The 21623-nt window shown below is 44.0% G+C and overlaps 1 protein-coding gene and 1 pseudogene across 7 annotated transcripts in view; one reads left to right on the forward strand and one right to left on the reverse strand.

Moving 5' to 3' along the window:
• The first annotated feature begins 552 nt into the window (after positions 1 to 552).
• The window catches only part of Stx3 (syntaxin 3), a 47545-nt gene continuing 26474 nt past the window's right edge, over positions 553 to 21623 (forward strand). For 6 of the 7 annotated variants that reach the window (XM_032891654.1, XM_032891653.1, XM_032891652.1 and 3 more), the window contains exons 1-2: positions 553 to 1165; positions 19834 to 19917. In XM_032891654.1, coding sequence (XP_032747545.1) covers positions 19850 to 19917 — 68 coding nt within the window. In that variant the 5' untranslated portion in view covers positions 553 to 1165; positions 19834 to 19849. Of the gene's footprint in view, positions 1166 to 19833; positions 19918 to 21623 lie in introns of those variants that run through there. The other variant, XM_032891655.1, reaches the window with a different exon arrangement.
• Positions 17431 to 17549, reverse strand: LOC116895089 (annotated as a pseudogene).

The following is a 21623-nucleotide window of genomic DNA, read 5'->3' on the forward strand; positions in this document are numbered from 1 at the left end:
TCCGGTTGTAATTAACAAAGTATCTATGGCCTTTAAAATTGAACGGAAAGCCGAGGATACTTCTCGAACTTGAGACTAAGTCTTCGCTAGCTCCAATTGTTGACCACTATACTGGTTGATAGACATTTGTTACCCAAAACCAAATAGGGGAGGGGGATAGGGGCATGGTTGAAGAGGAAGGGCAGTGAGAGGAATCACACTTTTCTAAAAAATAAAATCAAATCCCGGGGCTTTTTACAGCAAGGAGGAGAGAGGTGGGCTTAAGTTTTCTAAATCAAACGTCTTTATCCTATAACCCTGCCAGATAGTTACAAGTTAGTCACTTCTTGTACAGGCTTCGCAGCAAATTGCTAAGCAGTTTCTGATTTATTTAGCTTTGGAAACGGAGTCCTCTAGAGGATCAGGATTTCCTTAAGTTATTCAAATTGTTAGTAAAAGGTGACTGAACCACGTACACGTCTAGGAGAGGCCCCAAAGCCACTAACAGTATAATCCCTCAAATTCCTCGCCGCTGCCAGATCCAGGGCATTTCATCTGCAGTTACGCTCCACCGGAACAGGTCTCTGAGCCTGGACCACGCAGATTCTATACCTCGCAGGTCCTTTCTTTAAGGCAGTGTATCTCTTGAGTATCGTGGGATCATCACTTTGCCTTATCAAGGGAGCAGGCACCAGCTTGTCTTCAACCGGACGAGTCCGCAGATGGCTGGACAATAAGCACAGTGAGGAAAATACCGAATCGAAGCCAGACAGATCCCCTCTTTTTTTCTCTGCCTTTCATGGGCGGCGGAGGGAGGATATCCCCGAATGCTTCCGGCGCTGGAGCGCGCGCTGTCCCTTTAAGCAGGAGCGCGGGGCGCGGCTCAGGTATGGGGCGTGTCCAGGGGGCGGGCGAGCCCTGAGCCGGCTCTGTCTCGCAGCCGGATTTGGAGCACGGCGCCGGCGGGGGCCGGAGGGGGCGGCGCGGCGGACCTCGGTGGCCTCGGACGCTCCTCCTCGAGAGCGGCCGCCGCCCGCCTCCGCCCGTGCTAGCGCTGCTCTCTCGCCCTGGCCGGCACCCCCGCAGTTGCTCCAGGCCGCTCACTTGGGACGCGCTTACCTGAGACGAGGCGCCCGCCACCCTCACCTGGGCCAGGATGAAGGACCGACTGGAGCAGCTGAAGGCCGTGAGTCCGCCGCGCTTGGGGATCAGGCGGGCCCAGGGCTGCGGGGATCCGCCGTCAGGAGAAGTGGCGTGGGAGAGGGTCTTTTCCTAGCTCCCCTAACCCAGGCCGCAGGGGTGCCCTGCGCGCTAGGCCTCACTCCCCAAGCCCCCGCCTCATCCCGCAGAGCTTTGAACCCTCCCCTCCCCTGTAGGGTCATGTGCTCGGTGATTCATCACCTAGCTGCGATTTCCCTGGACGCCCGCAACCTCCTACTTCTGCTCCCCTAAAGCTGGACAGGGTTCCTCCAGAGCTGGACCCACTCGGGTACTTGAAATCAGCGGGGCTAATGGAAAAGTCAGGGGGCTCACTGCACCAGCTGTCTTCTGCCGCCAGGCACTGTGACCCAAACTGGCCTCCTCCTCTTTCTGTTTTCCTCCCAGAGCACCCGGCAGGGATACTCCATCCCGGGAGTAGCTGAAAGTTCCGGGTGACTTCCGGAGCACTGAGCCTGTTAGGTGCTGGGATGGGCACCTCTCCTCCCATTCAGTGGTCTGTAATTATTTTGTCTTGAATGCCCTGAGACAGCTGTGGTCGTCTGCCGCACAAAAGCTGAAAAGCTTATGTCACTTACTCTTTTGAGCCTATTTCCTTGTTGGTCAAGGGAGAATCTTCCTTCCTTCCTTCTGTTATGAAGATTGAATGACACAACGGGACTTGACATAGGGACGTGCTGAGGCGTCATTTTTTTTGAAATATAGATTCATTTACTAAGTCACTGACTACATTCTAGGGGGCAGGGCTAGTGTGAAACTTTGGGAACCCACCCAGTGATACAGGCTGCCACTTAATGGGATATAAAGTGCGGTCCTGGATACTCAACAGTGGAGTCCACCTCCTAGCTAGCCTAGAAGCGAATCAGCTTAGGCCTCAGACTGGACCTGGTGAAGGTCTCACTGAGGCTTCCCAGGAGATTAATGAGCTTCTTACAGTAGGGAAGTATTAGTCTGCATTAGCACTGGGGTTTTGTCCTGGCCCTATTGCTTACTGGTTACCCTTTAAACTCCTAGCTTAAGTTTGGTTATCTGTAAAATGAGTAGTTGTGTAAGCTAAGAGCAGGTGAACTGCAGAAGAGCCCTTTGTATGACCCCTAGGACTTATGCTAATGACTGTTACTGTTTCCCCCCCATCCCTCCCCTCCAAAATGAAATAGAAATACTGGTGAGAGTGTGTTGGTGTTGTCATTGTTTTACTTTGCATGAATGAGATCTTCCTCACCCAGTTTGCATGCTCTGGATCCTGGGCTGGGGAGTAGGTTTGGGAGATAGAGAAAGGAGGGAAGGAAGGGACCCGTTACTTATTGTGGGAGGCAGCCTCTGTCCCCATATTTGCTTTTTCACCTTTGAGCCTCAGGGCATCCTGGTTAACTGGCGGGCAAACTACTTCTTTTGTAGTTGGGGAACCTTGGTGGAGCTCCCTCTGGATGGGAGGGGTGCCCTCCATCAAAAAGAGTTCAAAGCTTAACAGCCGGCAGAGGCGACTCCCTTTCGCTAGTCGGGCAATCTATTTCTAGACTAAGATACTCCCTGTCTCTTTGCAGTAGTTGGTTGTCAACAAAGTAGTCTTGAGTGAGCTTTGAGTTCCAACTATAAGGCATTTTCCAGGGAACTGGAACAAGCTCTTTTGCCTTTCAGTCCTTCAGGTTTAGCCTCTTGTAAAACAGGGCTAACGCAAGGGAGATGCTAGCTGGTGCCATATTATGGTAGTGTTCTAAAACCATAGGGAGGTCACTGTCCTGTTTTGGAGCAGTGCAATACAAAGAGGACAGGGCTGAGGTTCAAAGGCTTCTCTAATTGAAGCCTTGACACTTAATAGCTGGGATCCTTTTGCAACTCCACCTATGTGCTGCTGCCGCCACTGCTTCTTCTTGATTATTTTTACTTATTTATTGACAATTTTATACACGGATATAATGTATCTTGATCATATCTGACCCAAATCCTCCCTCCACTATCCTCAGATAACCTCCAATACACTTAACAGTTTTGTACCCTCATGTCTTCTCTTTTCTGTTCCTCTTTAAAAATTTTACATAACCAACTGAGTCTAGTAAGGACTTCCTATATGCAAATTAGTATGGGGCCATCTACCAGGTCATGGGTAGCCTGCCAAGGGGACACACTCCAGAAGGAAGAAAAATGATTCCCCCCTTCCCTGGAAGCCATCAACTGCCAATAGCTCCTCACTTGGGGTGGAGCCTCTCGAACCCTCCCCAATCTGTGATAGAATGTCAAGTGACTGGATTTTGTGCCAGCATTCACAACTTCTATGTGCTATAGCCATGTTGTGTCCAGAAGACAGCATTTCACACCGCTTGCCCCCATGCCCTGGCTCTTCAGTTCTTTCTGCCTCCTCTTCACCATAGCTCAAGAATCCGGATGGTGATAGCAGAAATACCCCATCTCGGGCTGAACACCGAACTACTCATTTTCAGCACTGAGCAGTTAGCAGTCTGTTGCCGCCCCATTGTACATAGAAGGTGCTCTGATCAAGGTTGAGGACAGCCCTAATCTATAGGCATGGACATAATTACTTGCAAGACGGCTTGACAGCATGACTATTTAGCAAAGCATCAGTAGTAGGTACACTCGTCTCTACGCTCCTTGATGCTTCCTTTGTAGAATAGAAAATTCAGTTGGTCTCAAAACATGCTTTGCCACTAATAATGGTTTCTGTGAATAATGTTGAGGTTTCTGAGCATTATCAGCGATGCTGGGTTGTATCATCCCATTTCTCTACACCGTCCCTTACCCAGGAACCACCTTTTTTTGGGTAATAAGAGAGGGTATGATCTGTTTTTGATTCCGATTATCTACAAAAAAGATTTGCTAATCTGCATGCAATACATTTCCCATTGAGCAGCCTATGCAATGTCTTTCTAAACCAAGGGGAGAGAGGGTGATGGCTGCCTTCAGATAGCTGGGACTGTGTCATGTGCTTGAAGTTAGTCTCACTGTGAGTAGATAACAGGGGAAGACAGGGGCTAGAAATCAGAATTCTTTAAGAAAGTAATTTTTTTAAAAAATGTAATTAGTTGCTCTAGGATTGGGCAGGCCTGCTGAATAGACTCACCCAGCCTGAGAGGCAGTCAGGAAGACTTTTGAGGTGTTGATTGCTGTAGGAATTTGAGTGTCTCTTGAGGGACGGAAGATGAAGTGTAGGAGATTGAAGGCCACCGTGACCCCAGGAGTGTCCGGTTCTGTGAAGTTCTAGTCAGTGTTCTCTGACTTACCGTTCTGGAGTCCACAAGGATTGGAGCCTCAGAGTCTCACCTGTCAAGATGGTCATCGGTCTTTCCCTCGGGGTCTCTGTGCAGGTGAAATGAGATCATCTGTGATGGCCATCTAACAGTGCATGGGAACTGTCCACACTTAGGTCCCTGGGAGCAATGTCCACCCTAAACCACACACGGTGCTAAGGCTGCGGTCACAGGACCTGGCTTAGCTTATCTCCTGACTGCTCCCCCTGAGGGGTTGCCATCAGCGTTTTCTTGTTTATCTCCGAGTTTGCTGGGAATGTGCAGTGTCTGCACCCCGCCCTCCTGTTCTTCTACCTCTCAGTAACTGAACTTTGAATCTGTCGGACAGTTCCCGACCCAGGAACCTTTTGTGTGGTCCTGTTTTTACTCAGTAAACATTTACTAACTGCTGATTGTGTGCCGGGCCCTGCAGAAAGTGCTGGGATATATTGGTGAGCAACATTTGTTTCTAGAACTTAGGAGGTTCACAGTTGGGTAGAAAGAACAGAGGACTAGACAGCATGACGTGTAATTCTTGAGATAGAAGCAACCACAGGAAGACCCTTTGGACTGGCCCTCTAGGAGGTAGGAGTTAAGTCTGGGGTGCCATTCCCAGCAGTAGTTTTTAAGTGGAGATCCCTCTTCAAATCTAATATAGTCTCTTCAAATGTAAATAGAATTTATTTGGAAGAACACATGGATCCTAGATTTTCTCATGTAATCCCTCTTTGGCGAGTGCATTTGGTGAACAAAGCCTTAAGAACATAAAAATATGCATTGTAACATCAGAGGTGTGTGTGTGTGTGTGTGTGTGTGTGTGTGTGTGTGTTCACACTACATCCTAGCCATCATATTCAGAACTTTTAGAACCTTATGTATCTTGCTGCATACAAGGTTTAACAGAATTATTGTATTAAGTCCTTATTTTAAAGAATATGGGTCAAATAGGGTAAACAAATGTACTACTTGGAAAGAGAAATGAGATCAAAATCTCATAATGAAAACAGAGCAGCCAGTGATGTATAGTATCAAGGTCAAGACTTTGGCATCCCCCCGCCCCCCATCCTCCCAGACCTACTAAGTAAAACTGAAATGACTTGGATGTGTTGGACCTTCTAAGACCAGGACCATCAGGGAACAGTAATGAATTAGTCACTCTGTAACCTTATCTTGGCCTTTTATTCTGCCTGTCTTGGTTTTGCTGATACCTCAGCCTGCACTTGTCCTTCTCCACAGGAAGTTCAGTGTCTCTAAGGAACAAAGTTTCTTAGGGTAATGCTATGTGGTAATCCTGTCAGAAATAAGGGGCTGCCTAGTGCTTGCCTAGTCCCACCCACTGCCAGGTGCCTTGGATCATAAGGAATCCTAACAGACCAGCTTGCCCTTTGTTGAGATTTTTTTTTTCTCTTTTTAGTAATAGGTTTTCTAACCACTCTGGACTCCTTCCTCATCTCCTCTCTGTGCCAGGGAGGATTCATTTCCTGGGAGGGATGTTTTGCTGTGAGTAGACAGAAGCAGAGATGAGAGTGATAGGGATTGAGAAGGGATTATAGACCCATCAGCTGGAGGCCAGAGAGAAATGCTTGGAGAGAAGGGGATTAATTTTATTTTTATTCCTGTGAGCTTGGGGGAGGTTAGGGGACTGGCAGGAGTGTGCCCATGCTGTCCTCTCTCCTCCCAGGGTTTCCTTCCGACCATTGCTGCTCCTGCCCCACTCCCCAGGCTCATTCTTCACCCACAGTCACTCCCTAACCGCATCCTAGGATACTCTCCATCCAGTCCCACCGCTATGTGTTGTTTTGCAACTAAGTAAGTTAGTGATTTTTAAAAATTTTATTGCTACAGAGTAGGTTTGAAGCCACCTTCCGTTAACTTCTTTTTCATTTTTTTTCAAGACAGGGTCTCACATTATAGTGGCGGCTGTTTTGAAACTCACTATTTAGAACAGGCTGGCCTCAAACTCAGAGAGATCTGCCTGCCTTTGCCTTCCAAGTGCTGGAGTTAATGTCGTGCACCTCTGCACCCAGCTTCACTAGCTTCTTAATGAATTACACTTTGTATTCTACATCATCTGTTTAAATAAGACTTGTCATATGAACTATTGCAAGTCTCTCCTATTGAGCAGATTATTTTTGTCCAGGACTTCAGTTTGAGCCTGGCACACCTTTCCCACAGTCATGTCCATTCTACAAGGAGAGGTGGTGGTATATGTCATTTCCCTTTTACAGGTGAGGCATGTGATGCTTAGATTTGACTGACATGCATGCTTAGCCTGGAAGTGATGGGATCAAGAATGAACGGGTTTGTTTTGCCTTTTGGGTCATCTTCCCACACCGTATCTGGCCACTTCCCACTGTACTGTGTATCCCCTCCCCATAAGCAATAAGGCCTCTGGGGTTCCAGTACCCAGTATTCTGCACAGTAGTCACATATTATACTTTCTCTGCCTGCTGGTCTGCATCAGCTTGGCTCTTACACATTCCTTATTCATATCAGGATTGGCATTTGTCGTTCCACTCCCTGTGGTTGGTGAGGACTCCTGACTGGAATAGAACATTTACTCAGGGAATCCATAATTTTGTTCATGAAGCCAAGTTGCTGATTCATCCCCATGGTGATTGAGTTCCAAGGCATTCCCTTTATTAAAATTCCACTCCAGGATGTCACAGAGGCTGTCTTTGATCAGAAAGACAATGACAGACAGACAGGGGGATACCTAGGTGAAAACCCAGCTACCTCATTTTTTCCTCTGGTAAATCCTTCTCATCCTGTAAGGTGTCATCACCATGGAGAAGCTTCCAGGGCTAAATATGTTAACCCTGCATTCCATGCTTTCTTCTCTGACTCCACAGATTCTTGATGTTGTTGATACAAATACAGTCATATAGCTAATATAGTATTATTGCTGTATTAGGTTACAGTTTGTATAGTTTGTTTATATATATGCATGCATATGTATATGTCTATATGCGAATACATTTTGCAGTTTGCAGTTTCAGAAGCTGCCAGCCCTGTCAGGTCTTCACGTACTTCATTTACTTCTTATCCAGTTGAAGAGTAGAAGGCCGAATGCCAAGCCATTCAGTAGGTGAACAGAGTTCTGCTGTTGATGAATTTACCTGCAGATTTTATAGTCCCAGACAGACTTTATCTCTAGCCTCCTTTATGTACAGCCGCACTTCAGCTTTTTCCCACCACTGTCTTTCCTGTTAGGTCACCCTGCTTTGTGGCCTTTGGCTGTTTCTATGGAAACATTTCCCAGTGTGTGTGGAGACAGAAGTATGGCTACTGCCTAAAGAGATTAGTAGAGTGTGTACTGTCTGGGTTAGGGCAGCTTGGCATAGCATCAGGTTTGTTTATTTTTTTCTTAAAATAATTTCTTTCTTTTAAAATACTTTCAGATTTCCCAAAGATAGTGCAGAGAGATTCTGTCTACTTGTTTCACCTTTCAATGTACATTCATCAAGCAAAGAAAGTGATCCTGGCACAAGATCCCTCACTAAACACCAGGGTATTTCTTTTATCCCACTAAAATCCCTTCTGTTCTAGGATTTAAGCCAGAATGCTGCATTGTACCCACTTGTCATTCCTTTTCCTTGTTTTTCTATGACCTTGCTTTACATTCTACTTGTTGACACTGAAGTCCAATCCCCATACATCTCTTTGATACCTTCTAATAATCCTCATTACTACATTACCTTTCCATGACATTGCTTTACATTATTTTTGAAATCCATATCCCTGGGCCAGGGCTTCATGCTGCAGCTGGGGTGGGGTCAGAGGTGGGAAGTCTCTCTAACTGGATGGTACACATTCCTGGCAGGGTAGCTGACATCTTTCAGCACCAGTCCCTAGAAGATTAGTGTAGGGATTAAATGCCATGGTATAAAGTACATCCTAAGAAGAGTCTTCAGTTCGCCTTGACTGTCAGTTAGTGCTAACTGTTGCCTTGGTGATTTGAGTATTTCAGAAGGATCATGCTGGGAAAGAGGTTAAGGGGTCAGCTAAAAGAAAGGATTCAACAGAGAGTTAGGAGGCAATAAGATGCTGTCAGTTCCTTCCTTCCTCTCTGTATCCCTGAGAGGTACTCAGGTCAGGACTCGGTGGAGAGGAAGAAATGAACATCAGAAAAGGAGTGAAGGAGGCTGGGGGAGGGGACGAAAGACTTAAAGGGAAGCTGAGCTCAGAGGAGGAAGAAGAAACTATTTTGTGAGTTTTCTCTTACAGCTTCAAGGATGACAGAGAATGCAGGGCTTGGTTTTTTCACTCAGACTGGTCTTGCTGGAAATTTCCTCTGGGTAAATTCTTAGTTTTCACAATTTCCAAACATTTTCTCATAAGCTTCCATCTCTGACCGCTCCCTGTGTTAAGGTGAGGTTGGGCACCCTGTCTGTCTTCTGTGTGTAATTTCTCATTATAATTGCTGTCCCCCTCCTCATGTGGTATTGTAGTCATCTGTTTGTCCAGCTGACTCCCAATTTAGCTGGAGAGAACTTGGAGAGTCAGGGGTGCTGAGTTTGCCCCACCAATCTCCAGCATTTGAACTATGACTTGACAGATGTTAGATGTCCTCTCTGTAAGATAAGTGAAGGGACACAGTTGCCTGTAGGGGAGGAGAGTACTTTTGGGGGTGGAGGTTGATTATAAAACCTTGAGATCCTTCTCCAAGTTAATGTGGTAATGAAGATTAGAAGGTATCCAAGAGAGGTCAGAATGAGCACTGTCCCTTAGCTGAGTGGCTCCAAGGGAATTAACCTTTATTCATAGCTGTAGCATCTACCACAAGGCCTCCCTCCGTCTCCCTCCTCTCTTGAGAACATTCACTGTTCTACTCTGGGTCTAGCGTAGGTCTTGAGAATCAAAACCAGGTGGCTGCTAACTCAACATATGGGGATGGGATTTCAGTGTTTGTTTCAATAAGTAGAATGGAAGGTATTTTGAAACATACATAGAAGATTATAAATGTTGACCCTGTACCAAAACACAAGAAAACCTTCAATTCCCTAGCATATATGAATTAGTGATAGCCTTAGAATAACAAAATGATAGTCCTTCAGGTTTATCCAGTGGAATTTCAAATTTTTCTTCTAAATAACACTTAGTATAAATCAAAACCAAAAGGACAAAGCATTAAGAAATGAATCATAATAAGTAGTAAATTTGTGAGACTGAAGCTGGAGCACAATTCAGAGGGGTTTTTTCTTAAACTCAGATCAAAGACTTAAAATAAATAAAATAAATCCTGATTGTATGACTTTCTTCCTCTGTGACCTCTGAGAGCTGGCATCGGAGTCACATGTAATGTGTACCCAGAGTTGCTCTAAACATTTTGTATGTAATAGCTGATTTGATCCTCACAAGAGTTTTGTGAGCAGAGTATTCTGGTCATGTTGCAATCGAGGAAACTGAGGCAGAGAGAAGTAACTTGTTCAAGATGGCAGCTCACAGCCGTGAGGTGCCATGCTGGGTCTTCACTATACAATTCAGATTTACTTGCTTATGTCCGTATTCATGAGCAGAAGTAGGAATATATTCATAATATCTCTTTCATTTGAGCATATAGAGTCATCTAGCTTAGATTTTTGGGTGTTGTAGCATTCTCTAAAATAGGTGAAGATTTGTCATTGAGACAGTGGAGAGGCACCTTCAGGCACTAGAGCAGGTACAAGTGTGAGCTCCCATGATTGCTAGAGCAGAGTCCTAATGACGCTATTTAATAGCTGAATTGCTTTGGATGAATTAATTAACCTAATTAGCAGTTACCATATCTGTGAGGAAAGTAATATTTATCTCTCAGAGGGTTGATGTGAGATTTAGATAATATGTTTGAAGTCATGGAAGTGCCTATGATAAATATATATACATCTACCATCATTGTTGTGACAGAGTGCACAGAATGAGTCCTCAGGGGCTTTGGCTCTTGTCCTGTGGCTTGCTGGTCTTGGACTAATCTTATAATGACTTTATTCCTCAGGTCTCCTCCTTTTAGGTAGGGCCAATGTTTTGCCTTCAACTGCTCAGCTAGAACACAATGTTGAAAGTAAAAGCAGGAGGCTCGCTAGGGTATCATTATCTGCTGATTTCCTCTTTATTCATATGACCAGGGTGTTGCAGAAGATGAAATTTGGTGAAAAGAGGAAGTGTTTTCTCAGGGAGGGTTTTGGTACTAAAGAAAATTATCCTTAGGAGAACTGGACATTGGCAAGGGTCATCTAAGTCTTCAGTGGGGAACAGAGAACATTTTCTGTACCAGTTGAGAACATTGAGAACCCACATACTCACTTCAAATTTCTGGCTCTTTAAACCACAGAAGATGGACAGAGTACTCAGATTGCTCTCCCTCCCCCAGTAGAGTGTGTGTGTGTGTGTGTGTGTGTGTGTGTGTGTGTGTGTGTGTGTGTATGTGTGTATGTGTCCATGTGTCTGGCTCTCCATGAATAGTGGTGTCTGTCTTTGAGATTCCACAGACCCTGCTCCTAGAGGAGGCAGCCTTAGAGCAGTGGGCAGCAGGGATAAAGAAAAGGGGATATAATTGTCCCTCTGAAATGGATCAGGAGAAGACTGGGTTTATAAAGAAGAGTCTATGCCTGGAGCAAAGAGCTGTTTCAACCAGGGGAGACGATAGAAATATTTGTGTTCTGTGCTGGGCAGGAAGGCTTCTTCCACATTGCACAGTCCTTTATTAGCCCTCTAAGGGGAATGATGGTGACCAGATGTCTCCTCTCGTTCATTGATTCAACTGTCTCCCTTCCTTCTCCCTCCCTCTCTTCATCTCTCTAAAGTCCCAGTGAAGGATACTGCTCCTGCACACTGAAAAGAGATGTGGGGCCCTGAATCCTACCTTCTGCGCTCCCCTTCCTTGACTATGCTGGATAGTTTCTGAGGCACATTTGAGGTATCCTGGGGTTTTCCCAGACCACAGTGTAGAGCTTAGGTCCTTACTTTGTGAGCAAAAGACATGTATTGTGTCCAAGTACTATAGCTCCGGTCTCTCAGCAAAGGGTGCTTCCTGCATGCATGAACTGCCAATTTTATGTTTCATGCTGCTGCTGGTGGTAGCCTTTGAGTAGGAAGCACTATAATAAGAAGGCCTTAGGACAGAGGCCCAGTGCCCAAGCTTTGGCACTGCAAACCAGTAGCCGTAAGACCTTGACTAATTGTAACTTCTGGTGTCCAGTTTCTTAGCTACAACAAGTAGATGGGATTTGTTGACATGATGTGGAAAAAAAAATTAAGGGTCTTATGGTCACCAAGCTGCTATTAGTGGATATAGATAGCAAATACATCTATTTATTCTATAAGCTGATGTAGATTGATCTGTGGTCAGGCACACGGTGATAGAGAAGGCCTTTGAGAGAAAGGCAGTCCCCAGAATTACAGGTTAAGTTGCTTGAGGTTGCATTCCGGACTCCTCAACAGTCATTATTGTGCAGAAGGAGTCAGCCTTAGTCATTGTCTTTGAAATTTGGACTATACTTTAGGCTTGAGGAGGGGAGATAACTGGGGAGCTTACTGGTGCCAGGTTCGTTGGTGGTATCTTTCATCTCCTCACGGGAGAGTCATCAAGAGGAAGTAGCTGGCTGGGCTTGTGGTTCTCCTGCACACTTTCCCCGGCTGTGGCTGAACTTTCAGCTGCTGTAACATCCTCATTACCACACGCCTTGATTCTTTGATACCGATGCTGATGTTCTCTTGTTTCAGTTCAGTCATGTGGGCAGAGGATAAAAGGCAGAGTGTGTTTTTCTTGTCCTATTCCCAGAGGGGGGAAACAAAGAGGGGGTCTGAGGACCTGGATTTACCACAGCCACCTGTATCAGCGGGAGAGGAGCCCCACCCTCTTCCTGAGATTGTTTGTAGAGAAAGAAGCCAGAGGATAGGTCTGAGTCCAGCGATGTCAGGTAGCATGTGACCATAGTCCCTTCCTTGTATTTTTTGATGTGTGTTAAATGTTCTTGTTACTTAATGTATTTAGAGGCTAAACATGTGAAGAACCTGAGAAGATGGACATACAGACTCCAGAGTATTCCCATTAGTGTCAGTCATCCTTAAGGTCCTTGTTTTACCTTAATGACACATAAACCCATAGTGAGGCCATTAAGAAGTAGCTCTCATGTACAGTATTTCACTCAGCAATGTATATGTTTCTTTTTCTATTATTTTTTAATAGATATTTTATGTATTTACATTTAAAATGTTAGCCTCTTTCTCCCCTCTCTATTCCTCCTCCCCCTCACTGTGTTTCCATGAAGATGCTCCCACTCCCACCCACCAACTCAAACCTCAATGTCCTGGCATTAACCTACACTGTGGAAATGAGCCTTCACAGGACCAAGGGCTTTTCCCCCTATTGCCTCCTATAGATGCCAAGCAATGCTATCCTTTGCTACATATTCGGCTGGAGCCATGAGTCCCTCTATGTGTACTCAGTGGTTGGTGGTTTAGTCCCTGAGAGCTCTGGGGAAGGGGGTCTAGTTGGTTGATATTGTTGTTCTTCCTATGGGGTTGCAAACTCCTTCAGCTCCTTCAATCCTTTTTCTAACTCCTCCACTGCGGTCCTTGTGTTTAGTTCTACATTAGCTGTCCTCATCTGTATCAATAAGACTCTGGCAGAGCCTCTCAGGAGACATCCATATCAGGCTCCTGTGAGCAAGCACTTCTTGGCATCAGCAGGAGTGACTAGGTTTGGTGGCTGTATGTGGGATGGATCCCCATGTAGGGCAGTCTCTGGATGACCTTTTCTTCAGTTCCTGCTACACTCCTTGTCCCTGTATTTCCTCCTATGAGTATTTTGTTCCCCCCACTAAGAAGGACTGAAGCATCCATATTTTGGTCTTCCTTCTTCTTGAGCTTCATATGGTCTGTGAATTGTTTCTTGGGTATTCTGATCTTTTAGGCTAATGTCCACTTATCAGTGAGTATATACCATGTGTGTTCTTTTGTGAATGGGTTAACTCACTCAGGATGATATTTTCTAGTTCCATCCATTTGCCTATGAATTTCATGAGTCAATGCTTTTGATAGCTGAGTAGTACTTCATTGTGTAGATGTACCACATTTTCTGTATCCATTTCTCTGTTGAAGGACATCTGGGTTCTTTCCAGCTTCTGGCTATTATAAAGAAGGTTGCTATGAACATAGTGGAGCATGTGTCCTTGTTATATGTTGGAGCATCTTTTGGGTGTATGCCCAGGAGTGGTATAGTTGGGTCCTCAGGTAGTACTATGTCCAATTTTCTGAGGAACCACCAGACTGATTTCCAGAGTCATTGTACCAGCTTGTAAAAACACCAACAATGGAGGAGTGTTTCTATTTCTCCACATCCTTGCCAGCATCTGCTGTCACCTGAGTTTTTGATCTTAGCCATTCTGACTGGTGTAAGGTGGAATTTCAGGGTTGTTTTGATTTGCATTTCCCTGATGACTAAGGATGTTGAACATTTCTTTAGGTGCTTCTCAGCCATTCAGTATTCCTCAGTTGAGAATTCTTTGTTTAGCTCTGTACCTCAGTTTTAATAGGATTATTTGATTCTCTGGAGTTTAACTTGTTGAGTTCTTTGTATATATTAGATATTGGCCCTCCATCAGATGTAGGATTGGAAAAAAGATCTTTTCCCAATCTGTGGGTTGCCGTTTTCTCCTATCGACAGTGTCCTTTGCCTTACAGAAGCTTTGCAGTTTTATGAGGTCCCATTTGTCCATTCTTGATCTTAGAGCATGAGCCATTGGTGTTCTGTTCAGGGAATTTCCCCCTGTGCCTGTGTGTTCGAGGCTCTTCCATACTTTCTCTTCTGTTAGTTTGAGTGTATCTGGTTTTATGTGGCGGTCTTTGAACCATTTGGACTTGAGCTTTGTTCAAGGAGATAAGAATGGGTCAATTTGCATTCTTCTACATGCTGACCTCCAGTTGAACCAGCACCATTTGCTGAAAATGTTATCTTTTTTTCCACTGGATGGTTCTAGCTCCTTTGTCAAAGAACAAGTGACCATAGGTGTATGGGTTCATTTCTGGGCCTTCAATTCTATTCCATTGATCTACCTGCCTGTCTCTGTACCAATACCATAAAGTTTTTTATCCCAATTGCTCTGTAATACTGCTTGAGGTCAGGGATGGTGATTCCCCCAGAAGTTCTTTTATTGTTGAGAATAACTTTTGCTATCTTAGTCTTTTTGTTCTTCCAAATGAATTTGCAAATTTCTCTTTCTAACTCTATGAAGAGTTGAGTTGGAATTTTGGTGGGGATTGCATTGAATCTATAGGTTGTTTTCAGCAAGGTGGCTATTTTTACTATATTAAACCTGCCAATCCATGAGCATTGGAGAACAAAACTGGAAGATCTAGAGGAAATGGACAATTTTCTAGTCAGATACTAGGTACCAAAGTTAAATCAGGATCAAATAAACCATCTAAACAGTCCCATAACTCCTAAAGAAGTAGTCATTAAAAGTCTTCCAACTAAAAGCCCAGGACTAGATGGGTTTAGTGCAGAATTTTATCAGACCTTCAAATAAGACCGAATACCAATACTCTTCAAATTATTCTACAAAATAGAAACAGAAAGAACACTACCCAATTTGTTCTTTGAAGCCACAATCACACTTATACCTAAACCACACAAAAACCCTACAGAGAAAGAGAACTTCAGACCAAGTTCCCTTATGAATGTCGATGCAAAAATACTCAATAAAATTCTTGCAAACCGAATCCAACTATACATCAAAATGATCATCCATCATGATTAAGTAGACTTCATCCTAGAGATGCAGGGATGGTTCGGTATATGGAAATCCATCAACATAATCCACTATATAAACAAACTCAAAGAAAAAAGCCACAAAATCATCTCATTAGATGCTGAGAAAGCATTTGACAAAATTCAACACCACTTTATGATAAAAGTCTTGGCAAGATCAGGAATTCAAGGCCCATACCTAAACATAGTAAAAGTAATATACAGCAAGTCAGTTGCCAACATCAAATTAAATGGAGGGAAACTTGATGCAATCCCACTAAAATCAGGGACTAGACAAAGCTGCCTATTCAATATAGTTCTTAAAGTCCTAGCCAAAGCAATTAGACAATAAAAAGTAGTCAAAGGGATACAAATTGGAAAGGAAGAAGTAAAAATATCACTATTTGCAGATGATATGATAGTATACCTAAGTGACTCCAAAAGTTCCACCAGAGAACTACTAAGCTGATAAACAACTTCAGTAAAGTGGCTGGATATAAAATTAACTCAAACAAGTCAGTAGCCTTCCTCTACTCAAAGGATAAATAGGCTACGAAAGAAATTAGCGAAGCAATATCCTTCACAATAGTCACAAATAATAAAAATACCTTAGTGTGACTCTAACCAAGCAAGTGAAAAATCTGTATGACAAGAACTTCAAGTCTCTGAAGAAAGAAATCAAAGAAGATTTCAGAAGATGTATCTGTTGTGAACAGACACCATGACCAAGGCAACTCTTAAGAAGTCAACATTTAATTGGGGCTGGCTTATAGTTTCTGAGGTTCATTCTTTTATCATCAAGGTGAGGACATAGTCTGGTAAGGTGCAGGATGAGCTGAGAGTTCTACATCTTCACCTGAAGGCAAATAGAAGACTGGCTTCCAAGCAGCTAGGATAAGGGTCATAAAGGCCACACCCACAGTGACACAACCACTCCAATAATGCCACACCTCCTAATAGTGCCACTCCTTGTGTTAAGCATATTCAAATCACCACTGTATGTATGTATGTATGTATGTATGTATGTATGTATGTATGTTTGTATGTATGAATGTGTTTATGTATGGAAAATGAAGCTTGAAAGCATTGTGTAAATTATGTATGTATAAAGTGGTAGAGGGGTAGGGGGCTCCTAATTATGAAGACTTTTCAGTGGGAGGGAGTGAAGGGCCATGGTGCTAGTAGAGAGCCCAGGAACAGGAGTAAGCATGACATGTGCAGATGATGTAGGTTCAGGTTGGAAGCTTTCCTCAGGTAGCTTCTTCCTACTTCTTGTAGCTTGCATGTTTGAAAACTGAATTCATATCATGTAGGTGTTTCTGTGTGTAGATGTGTGTATCAGATGTGTTCTTGAGGTCTCTTCCCTTAGTGGAGTTTCTAGGCCATGTTAGAAAAGAACATTCTTGGAACTGGAGTGACGGCTCACCAGTTAAGATTGGTATTGCAGAGGACCCTGAACACATTCTGAGCATGCCCATGGTGGCTCCCGGCTGTCTGTGACTCCAGTACCAGTGGGTAAACATCCTCTTTTGATGTTTGTGGGCACTGTATACAAGTGGCACATAGGCATTGCAGGCACACTCACGAAACATAAAACAGATTAATAAGTCCTTTTAAAAAAGGACATTTTGGACAAAAGCTCCCTAGACGAAGAATGGCTTTGCCTTTTTTAGGAAATTGCCCAGGTGTCTTCCCTGGAAAGAAGACCACATGGAGGCTTCGGAGAGGCTTAGATGTTGAGGGTGCTTGAATAATGGAACATTTTGTTCCAACTTTGGAAACGGATACGTGAGTTTGAGTGTGCATTCAGCTAGAAGTGATTAATTTTCTGTTAACTACTTGAGAAATGTGGAATAAATTATTGACATATGTCTTAGTCACCCTTCTATTGCTGTGAAGAGACATCATGACTAAGGCAGCTCTAACAGTGAAAGCATTTAATTGTAGGCTTGCCTGCAGGTTCAGAGGTTACTGTAATTATCAGCATGGCGGGGAGCATGGGCATGCAGGCAGACATGGTGCTGGAGCAGTAGCTGAGAGATCTACTTCCTGATCTGCAGGCAGAGAGAGAGACAGAGACAGAGACAGAGACAGGGACAGACAGACAGAGGAGGGAGGAAGCGGGGAGAGGAAAGAGAAGGAAGGAGGGAAGAGACAGAGACAGATATACAGAGAGACAGGGCCAGGCATGGGCTTCTGAAACATCAGAGCACACACCTAGTGACACACTTCCTCCCTCAAGGCCACACCTCCTAGTCCTTCTAATTTTTTCAAATCGTGCCACTTCCTGCACTAAGCATTTGTATGTGTGTTGCTAGGCCCAAGGGCCTCTTCCATTCTTGTCAAGGGGAGTGCTAACCTTCTCTCCTTTCATACAACACTTAAGCATTCAAATATATGAGCCTCTGGGGGCCATTCTTATCTAAACCACAAGTATGATGTTGCTCTTTAATTGCAGGTGATGAGACTGATTTTGGCTAAATAAACACAAGAACCTTTGAGCTAACCGAAAGAATACAAGTTGAGATCTTTAGAACCTGCCCGCAGCCAAGGGAAGTGGGGCTCAGGAAAGGAAAGGGGGCAGCTCTGTTGGATGCTGCCATTGGAGTGCTAGGCTTCATTGTCTTCAGGCTCTTCTCACAAACTCAAATTCCTCCAGGAGCTTGAGTGGTCCCAAAGGCCTTCCCAAAATCAGGTGGGAAGGGTGAAAGCAAGTTCCACAGAAGGTGCCCTGGGCTGGCAGTCAGGTAAGCCAGTGAATGTACTCTACAGCGAATGCACTTGATGAGCCCAACCTTCCCAGAGTTTGTCATCACTGGATACAGACTGATAAGTAGAGGGGCAAATGACAGTAGACCATGGAGGTTGATGTGGAAGGTCTTTAGAGTGTGGGGGCTTAAGGGAGGTTTAAAGTTTGCATGGGAGAGACGAATATTGGGCTGTCTGAAATGAATTTTTAAGATGAAAAAGATTTTGGGAGTTGGACGGATAAGTTTTTGGTTAGAACTCCTGTGTCTATAGCAGCATGGAAAGAAAGATGCTGCGTATAGAGGAATGAGGTGTCTCAGAAATGCAAGGAATTTCAACTGGCTGAACCCAAGGATGCATAGAGGGAGAAGTATGGGGCTGCATTTTAAAGACCCTTGTGTGATTATTCTGGGCAGAGAGATTTTGGTCCTCGGAGATGAGCTGTCATATGTGACCTTGGTGTCAGGAGGACACAATTTCTTTAGGAGTTTCTTTAGGAGATAGTCGTGGGATGGGTAGGAGACCCTCAGATTCAAGTGTCTTGAATGTAGCTATTAAGCTTGGGAGGCTGGCTGTTCCAGACCAGACAGAAAATGAGATGCTGAAGATTTCCCAGGTGGATGTAGATGTTGATGGGAATTTATGGGAGGCCTGGTTGCTTTCTTGCATGTGGAGTTCTGAGCCTTTGAAGATGATATAGCTGGATGTAGAAGGTTAGAAGGCACTGAGGGGTATTGTGAAGGCAGGTGTAAGGGTTCCCCCGACTTCACTTTCAACAGCCAGTGTTCTGTGTGCTTAGAAGTCAGCAGTGCCCTTATACAGGGGCAAGTGTCTGGGAGAGAGCAATTAGGAACAATGTGGAAACAGCTCAGGCTTTTGCTGCTGGGTGGGAATGGGGTCACTTCCTCTAGATAGCCATTTTGTAACTCTGAGGAGGAAGGCAAATGAGGTTGAGGAGGCTTGCATTCCCTGCAGTTGCTGGGGACTAGTGAAAGAACTTCCCTTTCCTTATAAACATGGGCTCCGTGACAGTGAGCACATGATTCTCTTTGCAGTAAGTAGTTTCTAAGCACAAGAAAATCTCTCCTCCAGCTGTGAGAACCAGTGGCTCATGCTTTGAAGGCACTGCCTGGAACTCATTTAAACAGTATGGACAGGTTAGAGTCTGCCTGTTACCAAACCTCTCTAAATTTTAGGTTCTTCAGCTAGAGTAAGCTTTAAAAAAAAAAGCTACCACCTATAGCCACAACGTTGGACTGGGGATGGAGTTCAGTGACAAGTACTTTGCTAATGCATGCAAAGGCCTAGGTTTTGACCCTCAGTATAAAACAAAGCAAAACAAGACAGATGAACAAAAACCAAGGTCTTAATTGTACAGTGTACTAGATTCTGTGTACATGTTTATGTTCATTATTTTCTATTTATTTATTTATTTATTTATTTATTTATTTATTTATTTATTTATTTATTTATTTATTTTGATAGGGTTTCTCTGAGCAACCCTGACTGTCCTGAAATTTGCTTTGTAGACCAGGCTGCCCTCAAACTCAGAAAGCTGCCTGCCTCCCAAGCGTTTGAGATTAAAGATAGGCACTACCACCTCCCAGATTATCTCATTTATTTGTTAACTAACTCTATGAAGTAGTGCAATTAACTTTTTGATAGTTAAGATACCTCAGGTCCGATAAACTGGATAGTCACTTGCTTGTCCTGTCTTTCTTCCCTCGCACAAAGTCAGGAGGTAGAGCTTGGATTTAATTACAGGCAACTCCAGAGCATGACAACATCAAATTTCTATTTATTTTAAAGAGAATCGTGAGTGTGTGCATGTGTGTGCGCTTAAATATAACATCTTCAATTACAGTGGCTGTTTATTGTGCTTTTAGCCTTACTCTCGCCTGTTCTGGTCTCTTGCAGAAGCAGCTGACGCAGGATGATGACACGGACGAGGTTGAGATTGCTATTGACAACACAGCATTCATGGATGAGTTCTTTTCTGAGGTGGGCAGCCTTCCCATGGCTTTTTGTTTTTTGTTTTGTTTTTGTGTGTGTTTTTTTTTCTAAATGTATATGAGGAAACAGAATTTCCTCAGTAAGAATAAAGAAACCTCAGATCTTTCAATGCTGGCAAAGGAACAGATGGGCAGGCAGAGTAATTCCAGGGAGATTCTGTTTTTAATTCTTGAGAGTATCTAGACTTTACATCTTATTAAGGAAGTCAGTAGAAAGAGGCCGCAGAGTTGACACAATGGTTAAGAGCACTTTGTGTTCTTCTAGAGGAACAAGGTGTGATTCCCAGCACACAAGAGGTGACTCACACCATCTGTAATTCCAGTGCCAGGGATCCAATGCCCTCTTCTTGCCCCTGCAGACACCAGGCATGCACATGGTACACATATACATGTAGACAAAACACCCATGCAAATAAAATAAAAAAAAAGATTTTTTTTAAAGTTTTTTTTTTTTTTTTTTTTATTAACTTGAGTTTTTTTTTTTTACATTTCGAGTTTTTTTCCCTTTTCCGGTTTCCGGGCCAACATCTCCCTAACCCCTCCCCCTCCATAGAGAGGCAAAGATTAAAACAGAGACAGAAGGAACACCCATTCAGAGCCTGCCCCACATGTGGCCCATACATATACAGCCACCCAATTAGACAAGATGGATGAAGCAAAAAGTGCAGGCTGACAGGGCCGGATGTAGATCTCTCCTGAGAGACACAGCCAGAATACAGCAAATACAGAGGCGAATGCCAGCAGCAAACCACTGAACTGAGAACAGGACCCCGTTGAAGGAATCAGAGAAAGGACTGGAAGAGCTTGAAGGGGCTCGAGACCCGATATCTGCCAAGCAACCAGAGCTTCCAGGGACTAAGCCACTACCTAAAGACTATACATGGACTGACCCTGGGCTCCAACCTCATAGGTAACAATAAATAGCCTAGTAAGATCACCAGTGGAAGGGGAAGCCCTTGGTCCTGCTAAGACTGAACCCCCAGTGAACATGAATGTTGGGGGGAGGGCAGCAGTGGGGGGAGGATGGGGAGGGGAACACCCATAAAAAAAGATTTTTAAAAGTTACATGTCATTAAAGATAGACTTGTAACATCTTAAGTACGTGACAACACTTTAATGATGTCTTATTCAGATCTTTGATTTGTATCGGTGAAATTTGTTGTTTCTGAAAATTTTTCTAATTGCTTTAATTCTGGTGGTGACAGAAAACAAGATGCTACGGGCTTATATTTGTAAAGCCGCACATGCCTACAGATTCATGTGCACTTTGAGCACGAGGTCTTACAGGATTCAGTTATAGTAACACTGAGAGGTTGAAGCACCTCTTGCTGAATTAAAATTATAATAATTATAGCTCACAGTCTTTTATTATTAAACATATTGGCATTAAAGTATTTTTATTTATTTTTTAATTGGATATATTTCTTTATTTATATTTCAAATGCTATTCCCTTTCCTGGTTTCCTGTCTATAACCCCCTATCCCCTCCCCATCCCCCATAAGGGTGTTACCCCCCCATGCACCCCTCGTTAAGACTTCCTGGACATTTCCCTGCACTGGGGGTCCAACCTTGGCAGAACCTAAGGCTTCCCCTCCACTGTGCCCCAACAAGGCTACTCTCTGCTACATATGCAGTTGGAGCCCTGGGTCAGTCCATGTATAGTCTTTGGGTAGTGGTTTAGTCCCTGAAAGCTC

The sequence above is a fragment of the Rattus rattus genome, chromosome 2 (genome assembly GCF_011064425.1).
Source record: "Rattus rattus isolate New Zealand chromosome 2, Rrattus_CSIRO_v1, whole genome shotgun sequence".
NCBI lineage: Eukaryota > Metazoa > Chordata > Mammalia > Rodentia > Muridae > Rattus > Rattus rattus.